This window comes from Orbilia oligospora, assembly GCF_000225545.1.
Source record: "Orbilia oligospora ATCC 24927 unplaced genomic scaffold scaffold00079, whole genome shotgun sequence".
In the NCBI taxonomy this organism is placed as follows: domain Eukaryota; kingdom Fungi; phylum Ascomycota; class Orbiliomycetes; order Orbiliales; family Orbiliaceae; genus Orbilia; species Orbilia oligospora.
In genome coordinates, this window is record NW_011645636.1 from 1,541,172 (window position 1) to 1,555,778 (window position 14,607).

At 44.5% G+C, this 14,607-nt stretch overlaps 4 protein-coding genes across 4 annotated transcripts; 2 read left to right on the forward strand and 2 right to left on the reverse strand.

Annotated features, from left to right (window-relative positions):
* Window positions 1-189: 189 nt before the first annotated feature.
* On the reverse strand, window positions 190-2,259 carry AOL_s00079g466 (uncharacterized protein; the record flags this gene model as incomplete). Its single annotated transcript, XM_011124341.1, has 9 exons — window positions 190-375; window positions 453-528; window positions 599-750; window positions 816-885; window positions 968-1,359; window positions 1,426-1,553; window positions 1,617-1,736; window positions 1,837-2,029; window positions 2,113-2,259. The coding sequence occupies 9 exons, from the start codon at window positions 2,257-2,259 to the stop codon at window positions 190-192; spliced, it is 1,464 nt and encodes a 487-aa protein (XP_011122643.1).
* Window positions 2,260-6,363: 4,104 nt separating this feature from the next.
* Window positions 6,364-8,117, forward strand: AOL_s00079g467 (uncharacterized protein; the record flags this gene model as incomplete). The annotated part of the gene is made up of 5 exons (XM_011124342.1): window positions 6,364-6,628; window positions 6,761-7,032; window positions 7,109-7,615; window positions 7,699-7,819; window positions 7,897-8,117. 5 exons carry the CDS (start codon window positions 6,364-6,366, stop codon window positions 8,115-8,117), a joined length of 1,386 nt encoding a protein of 461 aa, XP_011122644.1.
* A 575-nt stretch (window positions 8,118-8,692) lies between these two features.
* AOL_s00079g468 (uncharacterized protein) lies at window positions 8,693-12,477 on the reverse strand (the record flags this gene model as incomplete). Its single annotated transcript, XM_011124343.1, has 6 exons — window positions 8,693-9,542; window positions 9,606-9,757; window positions 9,817-9,954; window positions 10,009-11,565; window positions 11,626-12,041; window positions 12,105-12,477. 6 exons carry the CDS (start codon window positions 12,475-12,477, stop codon window positions 8,693-8,695), a joined length of 3,486 nt encoding a protein of 1,161 aa, XP_011122645.1.
* A 1,372-nt stretch (window positions 12,478-13,849) lies between these two features.
* Window positions 13,850-14,332, forward strand: AOL_s00079g469 (uncharacterized protein; the record flags this gene model as incomplete). The annotated part of the gene is made up of 1 exon (XM_011124344.1): window positions 13,850-14,332. The coding sequence occupies one exon, from the start codon at window positions 13,850-13,852 to the stop codon at window positions 14,330-14,332; it is 483 nt and encodes a 160-aa protein (XP_011122646.1).
* Window positions 14,333-14,607: the final 275 nt, after the last annotated feature.

Genomic DNA, 14,607 nt, shown 5'->3' on the forward strand with positions numbered 1-14,607 from the left:
AAGCGTAAGAATATTATCGCACCAATGCAACATGATATAACCTCCAGTATATAAAAAGAGTATAAAAAATAAAGAAAAATAAAGACATGGGTACTAAATGTAATCTCAAACTACCTCAATCTCTTCCTCCTTCCCAAAATATACTCGAAAATTCCTATTCTTCCCACCATTTATTCTAGGAGCTTCCATTTAGTAGGAGTTGAACTTAGGTTTCTTAGGATCGGTCAAGTCCGCAATAACCGAAAAGTGTGGTCTGCCGCCGCCACGGTTTGCGAACTCGGTCTCAAATGGAATGGTGCGGTTGAAACTGAGTGCACCATTTGGTAGAATATCGACATAGTGGACTTTGTAATCAGCTGGGGTGTTGATGAGACCCTATATCAAACATGCTTTTTTAGTAACTGATAAATGTATATATATTATTGAGGATTGTTTTAGTAAATTAGACTTACGATATCACCTTGCCGGACGAAGTAGCCGAGAGCAACCAAGTTCTTTTGATCGGGGGTGACGCGGAGGGAGTGAACGCTGTAAAAGTTGAAATTATCAGTAATGCTATTTAAACTTGGAACGATTTGGGAGGCAAAGGATATCGTACCCAATGACTGGCTGTTGCTCATTTGGATTGTCAAGACGAACTGGTTTTTTCAGGTTTTTGAGATCGAGAACGGCGATATGGTTGGCTGTTGTTAAGCTCAAGTACAAGAATCTTCCATTGGCAGAGAAGTCGCTGTAGATAGCAACAACACCCTGGAGTTTAGGATGTTAGCAATTATTTCACTCCGCACTCGTTAAGATTGGATGTCGGTACTTACTTTGGCCCTTGGGCCAAGATCGTAAAGAAGTTCGGCGACACCTTGGGTACCATCGGCATTCTTCTTGAATCTATTGCGTCGAGATTCGATTATAATTAGTTTATCATTCTGAAGTATTGTCGCGTTAAACAACGTACAACCAGAGGACTTACGGGTAGATAATCCAAACTTGTCCCAGGTCAACAGCAGTAGCGATAGCAGCGCTATCCTTGTTTCCAGGAATGAATTTGACGTCTTGAATTCCGCCACCACCTGGAATAGTAATCGTCCTGATGATAGTACGACTTGACAAATTCCAGAGACGGAGTGTATCCGCCTTCTGGATGCCGAGACTTGGCTTCAAAGTAGAAAGTGGAACAACGAAGTCGGAAGTCAAGATGATGTTCTTGTCGAAGTCAATCGAAAGACCGTGAGGGCTGAATTGGTCTTTGACGATGTTCAAGGTGCCGGGGATGTCCAAGGCACTGGGGAACTCGCCGATCAATTTTCCTTGAGCATTCCACTCGGTAAGACGGCCGAGATTGGTACCACCGGCGGAGCCCATCTATAAGGATTGGCTTGTCAGCTAGACTCTTAAAAAGAATATTCACCGGTATGCGATTGCACCTACGTGAGTAATGAAGAAGCCACCATCTGGCTTGGCAACAATTTCGTCCCCAATAGATGAGAGAACGGCGCGGCCAGAGTTTCTAAACTTGGGCCGATAGGGATTGCTGATGTCAAAGAAATACTCGACATCTACGTGGGCAAAGTCAGAATTCATGAAACAGTCATAAAGTTAGATTTTGAATTCAGTCATACCTTGAAGCTTGAGAAGGGAGAGAAGGCCAGTTCCAACGAGAGTCTTTCCGTCTTTAGCGACATTCAAGTGATGCGGCTCGTTACCACTGGTTGGTACGTCAACCAACGTGATGAAAGTTCCTAAGAACATTAATTTTATTGTTAGCGATTTATTATAACTGCACGTGATTGGATGGTATCTCTTGTCCAAGGGGAGAGAGAAACTCGTAACTAAACATACCGAAGGTGTCATCATCGAGAGAGTAGACAGCAAGGAAATCAGCGTAGGCGATGTTTCCTGGACCAGTCCAAAAGTAACCAAGCTTCTTTGGTTTAAGGCTGCTGGCGGTGAATGGTGGACTCTTAACCGGTGGTGTTGGAACCCTCAGAATTGGAAGTGGTGGTGCCAGAGTGCTAAGCAGCTCGTTGAACCCCTATATATCAATATGATTTTAGTTGAGTGGTATCCCAGTCATAGATTGGCACAGTAGAAGACTAATATGAATCATTATCTTACCGGAACTTGGATAATCCGCGAAATGTCTGGGATCAAAGACCCGGGAATCGACAAAGGGTTGGGCTTTGGATGTGGAACTGGCGATGCGAAGCTGGAGGCGGCGTGAAGAGCCAAAATGAAAACGGCTTTGAGCGGTGTCAACGGCATCTCGAAGATATTATATTAGAGACTACTGTAGTCGTAGATATAAATTAAGATATAGATATATGATCGACTTAGATCTCAGGAGGAGACTAAATTTCTTGTAGGGAAAGAGGGGAGGGTTGATGAGTGATGCAGAAAAAAGGTATATGATCTAGCGTTCTATCGACAGGATTTATACTTCTCGAGCCTCCGGACTATTGATACAATGTACATGTGTAAATGACGATCTTACCAAAGGATTGTAACCCTGAGAATACATGCATCTTCAAGAGCACCTGCAGCGCATGCCTGGCCCGCAGAAACAAACTCGCACTGATCAACATAGTCTAACGATTGATACCTCAACCCCGAGACCTGGAGGATTATGACAGAGCTTCATGATCAAGGCAGACATTACGTCTATCTCGATGAAAATGGCGCCTTTGAAGAGGCTCATGGTACCATATCTACAAATCCATTCACTTTCTTGCTGATACGCGACCGGAATAATGTTATTTTTACTTGGGAGTAAAATAAATGGTGAAGTACGGGGTCTCATTTCAAGTTGCAGAAGCTCTCATGACTTCTGTAAAAATGATATGCACATCATTTCCATTGGGGATAGTGTGGGGTGTTGAACTATAAGCGCACAGGTTTTTATGAATTGAGGGCTGAGAGTAAGTAATTCTAGCTTCCGAAGTGACCACGGATGATATCAAAATCCTGTCAGGGCTTAAGCAGCGGCAAGATCGAGACGTGGTGGATTTTGCGTTGAGAGTGCTCCTCCTCCAGCAAGGGCTGGGGCTGGTACCAACGAGACCAGCTGGGGCCAAATATATCCATATTGCTTTTGTTCCTTTTCCATATTTCCAGGTTGTACGCTACTCTAGTATACTCGCTAGTTGGCTGTCTCTTGATTAAATGAACCTACGGGGCTCAGTGTATCCGTTTTTGTAATTCATTTTCCATTTTGGGCTGCGCGGTCAAAGTCTACCTTGCCTTTCGTCCTTGAAACAGGGAACAAGGTTCTGCAAGCAAAGAGCAGATCTTAAGATCCCGTATGCATATGAAGATCCAGATCCTAACTGGGATTAAATTCCCCTGCAATGCAGGTGCTGATTATTTCCGATTTTCAATGGTTATAGCAAGAACTAGTGCCTAGAGATACCAGTATCCTGTTCCCTTACCACTCCTTGAGCAACATACAACAGTTTCTTAGCCTCGTTATACGTCGCTGTCAAAATAACTTGCTCAAAACCTCGCGCAAACTTCGTCAACTTGACGCTGAAGTTATGTTTAAATCGCTAAATTTGGAGGTAAAAACAATATAATTATGTCTATCTTTCTTGTGAAACGTACGACGGATGGCGTTCGCGATTGATAGCCGCGTTTCTTTGGTTCTACACATGGAGCTTGTCTCAAACCAGACTTCGAAAAAAAAAGTGTTTAAGCAAAATCGGGACCATACTATCGAGTTCCTCGTTCGATAGCTCCGATGTACATACATACAACTCTAGGCCCTCAACCCCACTTTTACCATCGAAATTTAGAAACTTGTACTGAACACCTGCGCATATCATGTCATTGATCCGAAGGATGGTGCCATCTAGCAATCCCCTTTTGGAACAGAGTAATTACTTTTTGGGAATTTCGGACTTGTACGGACAAACCCAGAGCTTCAGGCACTAGGTTAGGAAAGTACTCGGGCTCCTTCTGGTGAAAAGTAAACTAATAAAGTGACGGCTGGTGGTGGTGCGCGGGATACGTAAATTATCTTGGCCAGAATTGACTTCCTCCTTAGCTCGAAAAATAAAATACTTTAGCGCGTTTACAAGCCTTTTTGTGTGATCAAGTAATGGAAAATCCCATTTTCAGATTATGCCACAGATGACATCGACTGCGCGGATCCAATATAGGAATAGCGTAGAAGCGGAGGCAAAAGACAATCAGGATTGCCAGGGCACAGTCTGGACTGATGTTATGATCATACTGGCTCGTTTGACCACTTGTTTCGAGGACTTAGCCTGACTTGGAGTGATCCGCAGATTCATCTGAGCTCAGGCTTGAGGAAACAAAGTTAATTCGTATTATTCGTGGTGCTAGAACACCTCGCTAATCTCAAAAATGCTTGCAAACCAGGAACGCAAGCCACAGGGGTCCTTTAGGCACGTATGTGGCTTTTCGGACTTTTAAATCGTGCATGCCCAAGATACCCTAGCTGTAGTCTTATTTCCAACCTTGCTGTAATCTTGCCCGTCATTTTTACTTGACCCGTTTCAAAAACTTATGGAAGGGTTCGCTAGCCTTGGAAAATAAGAATATGGGCCGTTTAGCCAATATGGTTAGTTAGCAGGAGTCAATTTTGGGTCCATGTTTAGAACTACGTTGAAATTAGAGTGGTCACGTAACAATTCAGACTTCCAGTGATATCGCTGGTCGGAAAAGACCGTAAAAGTACAAATGTAACTACTTGGTACATGTCGTTGAGCGTCCATCCATTGCCGCTGGGTCCACGGACATTGTCCATCTACCTAATTCTAGATTCCGATATCTGAGCCAGGCCTGAGAGTCACGGAAAGACCTCCCTGCCTCCAACAGCAAAAACGTCTGAAGAGAGTTCTTTGATGTCAGGAGTCTTAGAATACAATCACGGCAACAGGCAGATCGATCAATGGAGTGGGGTCCATTAATCAGTCCCCGAAAAGATGGGGGTCAATTGGACATTACCAACACATTTCTGTGTGTTAATTTTGAGCAATTGGGCATCCAAAAGCGGTTAGCAGAGCACCGTCGGCGTTTTCTGATTGGTCAGCTTTTCTGATACGCCATTGTCAATGACAATGAGACCATCTACCCCTCAAACATATCAGATATCAGATTGGTCAGGGATACTACAGAGACCCACTTTTTGGCTATCAGGAACGAAGCTTCGCGTATTTCGATCTGCAAGGTTGGAAAGAACAAGATGGGATTTTCCCCAAACAGCAAATTGGATTGTGGCCTGATATATCTTGTCGGCCAAGTTAAGAAAAGCTTTGTCTTCGCTCGGCCGCAGAAGCTAGCTAGTAGGGCGGCCAGCGGGCAGGAAGTGGAGTTCGAATCGACCAAGTCTAGAGGCTGGAAGCTTGTTTTCACCTTGCATGATCCAAGTCTGCCTAATATATCGATATTATACTTACTAAGTATGTACTTGTAAATTTGTAAAAACAGCTGCTTTGCAGGCAGGCGAGAAAGTATATACGAGGACAGCTGTGCGCCCCTACCCATACGCACAGTATACGTACATGTACAGTGGGGATCTTAGATCAAAAAGCGGGACAAACCGAGTCTCGGTCAATTTGTATCATAGCTTTGAAGCAGCATTGCGGCTCGGTAGACTGGCTGATTGTTTTAAAATTTGCAGCCGATTGTCGATTATATATTATAGCTCCCTGGAAATCTTCGGTTGGGGCTAGCTACTACAAACTAGTTAAAGTTCAATCCTACATCCTCGAATGCCGCTCTATCGCCCAATTAAATCCACGACGAAGATCATACTCCCATTCTACTTCGCTGTCTCCCACGATGTCCTCATGACCAATATGGAATGCAGTGCTACACCAGCCTCGCTCGCCAAAATATCCTTGGACATCGCCGGGATACAAGCTTCCCCCTTGCGCGGGAAACCGATATTGCGCATGCATATCGATATTCAAACGAAGTGGTTTTTGCTTACCAACCGTTCTTCTTTGCTCCCTTGGATACGATAGCTTTTCTATGTCGCCATATCACGTCTTTTTATTTTATCTTGTTCAAAGCCGCTCTACTGCCCTGGCTTTGCATATTCTCAATTGGAATTACGTCGATCACCGAAAAAAGTTTTCCCCACTTTTTGGTCAATTGGAGGATGAAAGGCGCGAGTCGATGTATGGCTGTGCGGTGAAGTTCCCTATACTTCTAGTTCATCGGTGATCAAAACCGGGAAACATATAATGCCAGACGTGGTACGTATCTCATTCTTTTTCTGCACGATATCATAATCACTCCTCCCTCCGTCCTCTCCTCCCGCGGTAGCCCCCCTTCTTTCATTGAATTGATAATTTATTGTGTTCAACCACCATCTCTCCAGCGCTGTAGCAGTCAACGAGTATGAAGGCAGTGAATATCCTCTTCTACTTGACCTTAGCTGCGCCATTTGCTTTTGGTACACCAATTACTGGCAATGGAAACGAAAAGAGGGTTGCAGAACCCGTAGATATTCTTGAAGGAATTGAATCTGAGATATACTCTCGAGAATATCTCGAAGAGGTTTTCAGGAAGCGGAATGCTGCAAAACACCTTCGTTTGAAGCGACATGATGACGATGGGCCTAATGAGCAGCCTATCCGTGGAGAATTCGGTGCACCTATCTTAGGTACTTTATCTCCATCCTCTTTTGTATGGAAGCTCAAATTTGGAACCAAATTTCTTGGAATTTTCCTTAACCTTCTGTGCCGTTAATTGTGAAACGAGGTATCTAATCGAAGTTTTCTTTGATGTCGTATAGGTGGTACAAACCCCGGCCGTGATAATGAGCAGCCAGATCATATTCACCCACCGGCTACCGACAACGGGAACGTTCCAAACTTGAAATGGGCCTTTTCAGACTCCAAGACAAGGCTCCTTAAAGGTGGTTGGGTTCGAGAACAATTGGTCACCGATCTCCCACCTAGCAAGGATATTGCAGCTGCTCAGCAACATCTTGTTAAAGGTGCTATCCGAGAACTTCATTGGCACAAAGTTGCAGAATGGGGAATTGTTTTTAATGGCTCTATTTTGGTAACCATCCCTCCCATTCTCAATTACCTCTCTATATATTAGTGAGAAGGAACTGAAGGATTAACAATTAAAATAGGTCTCAGCGGTCGACGAAAATGGCAAAAACACAGCCGAAGTCCTAAACCAATGGGATATCTGGTACTTCCCCAAGGGAGTAGGCCACACAGTCCAAGGTCTGGCCGACCAAAACGAATACCTCCTCGTCTTCGACGACGGTAACTTCGAGGCCGTGGGCACAACCTTCAACATCGTCGATTGGCTCCTCCATGCTCCCAAAGATGTAATCGGGAAAAACTTCGGCGTAAATGCTACCGAAGTCTTTAAGAACCTCCCAACCGCAAACCCTTACATCAAACAAGCTAAAGTTGGCGGTTTGAAGGCACCCAAGGCACCCGCTGGGGAGTTGAAGGGAAAGAGTAGTTATGTTTATAAACTTAGCGAGGTCGGGTTTAAGAAAGTTCCTGGTGGGGCTGGCACGCTCAATATTATCGACTCGAGAAACTTCCCTGTTTCTACGACTATTGCGGCTACAGTTGTGAGAGTTGAGCCTAAGGGCCTCAGGGAGTTCCATTGGCACCCTAATGTAAGTTATAATTTCCCCCTGACCAAACAGAGCTTGATCAACCTGGAGCAATATCGTGAATCTAATATTTTTATATCTTTTAGGCGGATGAGTGGCTTTACTTTCACTCTGGCAAGGCTCGCGCCACCGTATTCCAAGGAAGTGGTCTTGCCCGCACTTTCGACTTCAACCCAGGTGACACCGCCGTCTTCCCAGATAACACTGGTATGTCGATTCAATCCTCATTTGCACAAGTCGACTAAAATCCCTCCAAGTTTTATTTACTAATATGTCAAAAATAGGCCATTACATCGAAAACACCTCAGAAACCGAAGACCTTGTCTGGGTTGAGATCTACAAGAGCGAGCGAGTCGCTGACATCCCGCTCTCTCAGTGGCTGGCTCTCACACCACCAGACATTGTCGCACAGCTACTTAATGTATCAACTGAATTCGTTGCTTCGTTGAGTAAAGAAAAACAGGTTTTGGTTAATCAGAAGACGTTCCAGAAAAAGAGCAATTAGGGGGTTTCTAGCCATATTTAGGGAAATTTTCTGTATTAATTAGGATAGGCTGTGATGGGTGGTTGTAATCTTAATATATATACTACTTAATATAACCAATGTTTGATTATAAAAAATATATAGTACCATACTATCCTAGTATACGTAGACGTATAGTATTTTGTAGAGGGACTAGATAACTAATTTTAGGTCTCAAGGGCTTTTTCGAATTGCGGTTGCAGCAAATTTCGGGCAGTTGATTTCTTAGTACTGAACCAGCTAACTCCGGCGTGGGTTCATAGAAGTGTAGCCTAACTTTGATCAAGCAAAAAAACAGCCGAGTTCTGGCCACGAGACTGGCTCTGGCCATGGAGAAAGATCTAGACGGGGGTGTGTATAAAATACTTTGTATAGGTATCGGTTCAACGATGTCTTTGAACTTTTCTAATGCTAAATATCGGATTCCTCAAAAAAAACATATATAATGGAACTAGTATTACAATAGAAACCCGCTGTCTACACGACTAGATTTAGGGATCCAAAAAAATGCAAAAAAGGAACAAAGCTTGCAAGAGAAATGGTCTTGTTGGAGAGAACTATTCGTCGTCGTCATCGCTCACAACAGCCGGTTTCCCAGACTTTGCAGCACCAGCACCAGCATCAGCCATCTCTTCATCTTCATCACTGTCAACGACAACCCGACGCCTTGGAGCCGCCGGCGCATCATCACCATCGTCATCCGGAACATCAGAGAGGTCATCATCATCACTGATAACAGCTGCGCTCTTCACAGGTTTTCCTTTCTTAGTGCTTGGCGGCGGGGTAGCGCTACCCTTTCGAGATTCAGACTCATCTCGTATATTTGCTTCAAGATCGCTGAGGCCCTCGTCACTATCAGAAATGATTTCCTTAGAAAGTGCAGATTTGCCGCCTTTTGTAAGTCGTCGCTTCTTGCTAACTTTTCCAGTCTCAGCCTCTTCTCCGTCATCATCGCCCTTCTTCTTCCGAGACTTTCGCTCGCTCCGCTCCCTCTTCTGCCTAGGCTCCTTCGGTTCTCTCGGTTCCCTTCTAGTCCTCTTTCTCTTATTGCCGTCTGAGTCATAGTCATCAACTGCAACCATCCTGGCCCTTTCTTCTTCTTCTCTCTTATCCTGCCATTCTCTGGCTTGCTCTTGCATAAGCCTTCGTTCCTCTGCAAGTCTCTTTTGTTTCTCTGCCTTCTCAGCTTCTAATTTAGCATGCTCTTCAGCACGCTTGGTAATCTCTGCCTCACGCTTCCGCTTAGCTTCAGCGATCTTCGAAGCATGCAACTCCTCGTATTTCAATTGCTCTTCGAGATCGGCTGCTAGCTGACGACGGATGGTGTTCTTGTTCATGGTAACACGGACTTCGATGTCACTAGCGGGGTAGGGTGGGTTCTTGGACTTTGCGACCGCAGAGAATGTCCTATCGGAAGAAGAATATGTTAAAAAAAACTCCTCTTAAAAGCGTTCAGCTGTGTTGACTCACTTGATGGCTTCTTCAACGCCATCTAAACTAGCTTTGATTTCGTCGGATGTTCGTTGATGCTTGGGTAGCTCGTGCACAACCTGGCCAATCTGGGATTGAAGATATGCAACGTTGAACATGAAAATGGGATGATCAGGCGATAGACTCAATGCCTAGATAAAGAGGTTAGGGCTTAGTTTTGTCGAGCTGTGAGATACAAGTTGTAGCATACCTTTTTCGAATGTTCTAACGCAGTGTTAAGCTGGGGTAGACTCTTCTCAACTTTGCCCTTGAGATACCATGCCCTTGCAAGCGATGTTATAGTCCACGGATCCCGGTCGGCTCTGTACTGGTTGATCGCGATTTCATACTGGAGATTGTGTTAACAGACTAGAAAATAAATCAAGAGAAAAAGGCAACTTACATTTTCAATGGCTCGGGTGAATTGTTTGATCTCAACGAAGCTATGGCCGAGATTGATATGCACGGAAGCCTCCTTCAAAGTGCCCTTTACTTTCTCAAATATGCCAACGCCAGTACTGTAGTCCTTCTTGTCTTCAATCATGGCAATAGCAACACCTTGAGCAGCATAGGCATTCTTCGGATCCAAAACAAGTGCCTTATCAAAAAATTCAACAGCTCGCTCGTACATCTTTCTCTTCTTCTCTTTGTCTTGGTCGGTATCCCTTCTCATCTCTCTCGCGGTCATGAGATGGAGATTTCCCATTCCAGTCAAAGAGTAACGATCGTGCTTGTCGTGGGTTGTCAATGTTCTCTTGTAGTGCCTCTGTTCTTTATCCTCTGCTATGTTCAATGGAGATTTCTTCGGCCTACGGGAGAGGTAGTATCCGTACAAAGCACACACTTCTAAGTTATGATCCTCCGTTTTCATGAGTTCCTCGAGTCTCTTCGGGCCTTCCTCGCCACCCCTTCGGAGCGCAATGTAGGCAAGCCTCATAGCAGCCTCAGTGTAGTCTGCGTGACGGACTAAAAGACCTTCATAAAACTTGACGGCTTCGTCGGTGTTTCCAGCAGCTTCTTCTAGGCGGGCGAGGTTGTAAGTGAGGGTAGTAACTAAAGCATCTGTATCCAAACTTTCGTCCTTAGCACCCATCGCGACGCAATTACTGAGCGCGGTTTGGAAACTTTCGCGCGCCTCGTCCCATTTGCCCATGTTGTAATTGAAGACTGCAATGTTGTTGAGAAGTTGAGGGGCGAGCATTGGCTCTTCCTCCGTAGATGCCGCTCGTTCTAAATCGGCGACCTGTTGCAAGCAAGCGAGTGATTTGTCCTGGGAATCAACCTCGTATAGACGAGCAAGTGTAAGTAATACAGAAACACTCGGCTTCATGTTTTTCTTGGTATCTTTCCAAGACGAACGGACGGTTTCCAGGTAGCTAATAGCTTTTTTGCGTTCCTCAGTCTTTTCATCTCTAATGACGCCCGATTGAGTCTCAGCCAAAAACACTTCCTCAGCGTACAGCGTCCCAAGCACCATCATAGCCTCGAGGCACTTGTTGAATGTCTTAAGAATGCCCTCAAATGCTAGTTTCGCCCCGGTGTAGTCCTTCTGAAGTACCATAAGCTGACCAGTTCCCAGTTTACTGGGCAGATACGTATCTTCCTTCGCATTCTCGCTTCTGACATACGACTGGCGGGAAAGTGTGTATTCGCCTGCTTCTTGATATTTCCGACCGAGCAGATAAAGTGCGTCTCTAGCGACTTGAGGGACGTCGGTAAATTCGATTGCCTTCTTGCTCAAAGATTCGGCGGTCGCAAGGTTCCCAACTGAGAAGAAATAGGTGGCGAAGAGGGTACATGCTAGCGCCATGTTCTTGTCCAGTTTGTAGGCCTTAGCGATATACTCCGTCATTCCCTTTTTGTAGTGTTTGATAAACTCAGGATCGCTTTCGGGAAGCCCAGATACGAAGTTTAGGTAGTAAATACCCACGAGAAGGTTGGCAACTTTGGAATCCGGATCCTAGGGCAAGTTAGCCAGTCTCAAGGGATATACTCGGGATTCATATTATGTGCAACTTACCAATTCCAATGCTCTCTCCCACGCCATCTTAGCATCATCCTTGAAGTTTAACATCCAAAAGCACAAACCAATACCAATTCTCGGATCCGGATCCATATCCGGCTTCTTCCTCAGGATTTCTTGGTAGCACTCCAGAGCCTTGTCGTATCTCGCTTTACTAAACAACCACCTAGCTTTTCCCATGAGAGCGACCATATTCGAGCCATTGGCCCGTTTCAGAGCCTCGTCGTATATCCTATGTGCATTCTCTAGGTTTGTTGCGCGCTCGGCCTTGACGTTTGTAACGGCCGCTTTGAGTGACGAATAAACCGCCCGAGCAATGTTGTATGCTGGATGATCAGCCTCGTATCGTCCAATATTGTTGAGGAGTGTCGTGGCTTGTTGAAGGAAATGATCTTTTGTACTTTCGGTAGCCTCTGGAGCATGTCGTCAGTGATTAATAATGCATGCATGGGTGTCTTCGGAAGGAGGATGGGTACCTGACTGATTGTATGAGGCCTTCATAGCTTCCCTAGTTTTCTGTAGATACAGCCATAGCAGACATAGTTGGATAGGCAGAATTTCCTTCTGGTTCCGTTTGATATTCTCGGAGTTTAGTGCTCTTGAATTTAAAATCTCAATCGCATTGTCGACTTTTCGATGCTTTGCATACGCTAGAGCAGATAGGATCCAATAAGGATGCGATGCCTGCTCCTGTTCTAGAAGACTCGATAGCTCATCCACATCATCGGGAAGATCTGTAAGATCGATTTCGACAGTGCCTTCGTCGCCCACTTGCTCGGTGAGCGGGACCTCGATCCTCGATGGGACCTTGGGATACCGTTGGCGGGGGGCTGTGCTGTTCCCGTTCATCGTGGATGGGAGTCTGAGTCGCTTCGCGTTTTGGTGATAGAGTGGAAGATTATATCGATTGGAGGTTCAATCCTCGACTTTGGATTTGAGGATTGTATTCGCTTTGAGATTGTTACAGACCAGCCATCTTATGACTAGCAGAGTACCGTAGACGCGTTCCTTGACTGGGTTTCAGAGCGGGAGGTGGATCGAATTCGATACAGCTTTGACAAGGGTAGGTCCTTGCAGATAGAGAGCAGATAATATGACGGAATCGCGATAGTGTGATAGTCGAAGCTATTGAAGGTAGGGTGATAGTTTCAGTAGCGATTGGAATGGTGTTGGAACAGATGAAGTTGATAATGGTGATGGCGATGGTGATGATGTTGATGGTGATAGTCGAATGAGGTCGAGAAGACATTCATTCATTGAGTCGCGAGGTTTGGTGTGAAGCGGTTTCCCGCGTGGTCCCAATAAGGAAATCTCTTATTGGTCAAACATCTAGCACCAACACATTTCAATATAAACGCCGATATTCCCGCTTCAGCCTCTGAGACTCTCTACATGATCAAGACGAGACTCAAGCTTATAGCTTAACAGCCACATGGAGAAATTTAATCACCATCGAATTATTTTCAAGATAGATTCTCGGCTGCTTTTCTGAAACCGGTAGCTACGGCTTAAACTACCTGTTCCAAGAGCAACTTCGGCTCGACATCACGTAAACATAAGCAGAAACATTCTTCGAAATGGATATTTGAAGCGAGGGAACGTATGTGCATATGCAATGTCTCCCGGGATATATCGATACCGGGTAGGCCCATTATACCGTATTTAAGCTTTAATCATCCCATACTCGATATTTAAGTAAGAAGGTGCAGGCGGCACGGGCTTTGACCCAATTATCTATTGAATTGTTTGAAAAATGTATTTCACCTTAATTTCGCCTTACTCGGCTTCTTTTCGACGAATCGACAATTGCAATATATAAAAACCTGTAGTAATATGGAGTCTCGGCTTGGAGGTCCCGTTGGAAATTTTCAGCTTGGCGTTGATTGGTGTAACACGAAGAGTATTGTCCGTATTTGGTAATTTAGATACTCTCAACAGCAATCTCATTCTTTCTTGTATATGTATATTCTATATATATAATATTCTTTTGAAATACAAATACCATCTACCACTATATACAGCTATATAGCAAGCTTGTTGTCTGAAGATCTATCAGGGAGGATATATTGAAATCCAAAATGAAGTTTACCACTGCAATTTTATCATTGTTGGCCTTTAGGTAGGTGTCCCACAATCCCTGTACGAATATACATACGTATATATATGAATGGATATACGATTCAAAGCATAAAACTAAGGAGAAAATAGTATCGTTTCAGCAATGGCATGGGGAGACCGCGATCGAGGTCGTGAAGTCTGCAAACCAAAGACATTTTATATAACCAAATATAAAACCAATACTATCACCAAGTTCTCCATCCAAAAAACAACAATAAGGACAACCGTCATCAAAACTATTACAGTCACCGCAGAACCCGACAATTCGGTTACAGAAGAACCTGCAACTGCGGTCACCGATCCACCACCAGAAGAAGGGCCCCCGGCCCCATCTACCTGCCCACCATCATCCATTGCTACAAACGTTCGACGTAACTGCGGGCCAATGCCATCGTGTAGTAAATGCAGAGACACTATTACAGCGACTCAGACTTTTAACTGCAATTGCATTCGCCATCCAAACGGATGTCGCGTCGTGAACTTTAGGCAGAAGTGTCCTGGGGATTGTGCATGCACTACGTTGACTTTGTATGTCCCGGCGATAGGGTGCACTTCTACGCAGACTCTTGTTAGTGCTGTTGTTTAATTAAGTAGATTAATTAAGATTAATTAAACTATAGAATTCAAGAGTTTCTAGCTAGTACTTAAGTATATAAACATTATATATAGCTACTAGTTAAGTAAATAATTAGATAGGTATCTTAGTAGGTCAGTGAGAAGTAGTAGTTAATGGTACTGACATACGCCAAAGTACTGTGTACCAGGCAATCACCCCGTCCACATGGGAATAACACCACATGAGATTGAGGAGTATTTGTTGCATTTTATGCGTTGTTTCTCGTCCTCGATTCTGGTTGGCTG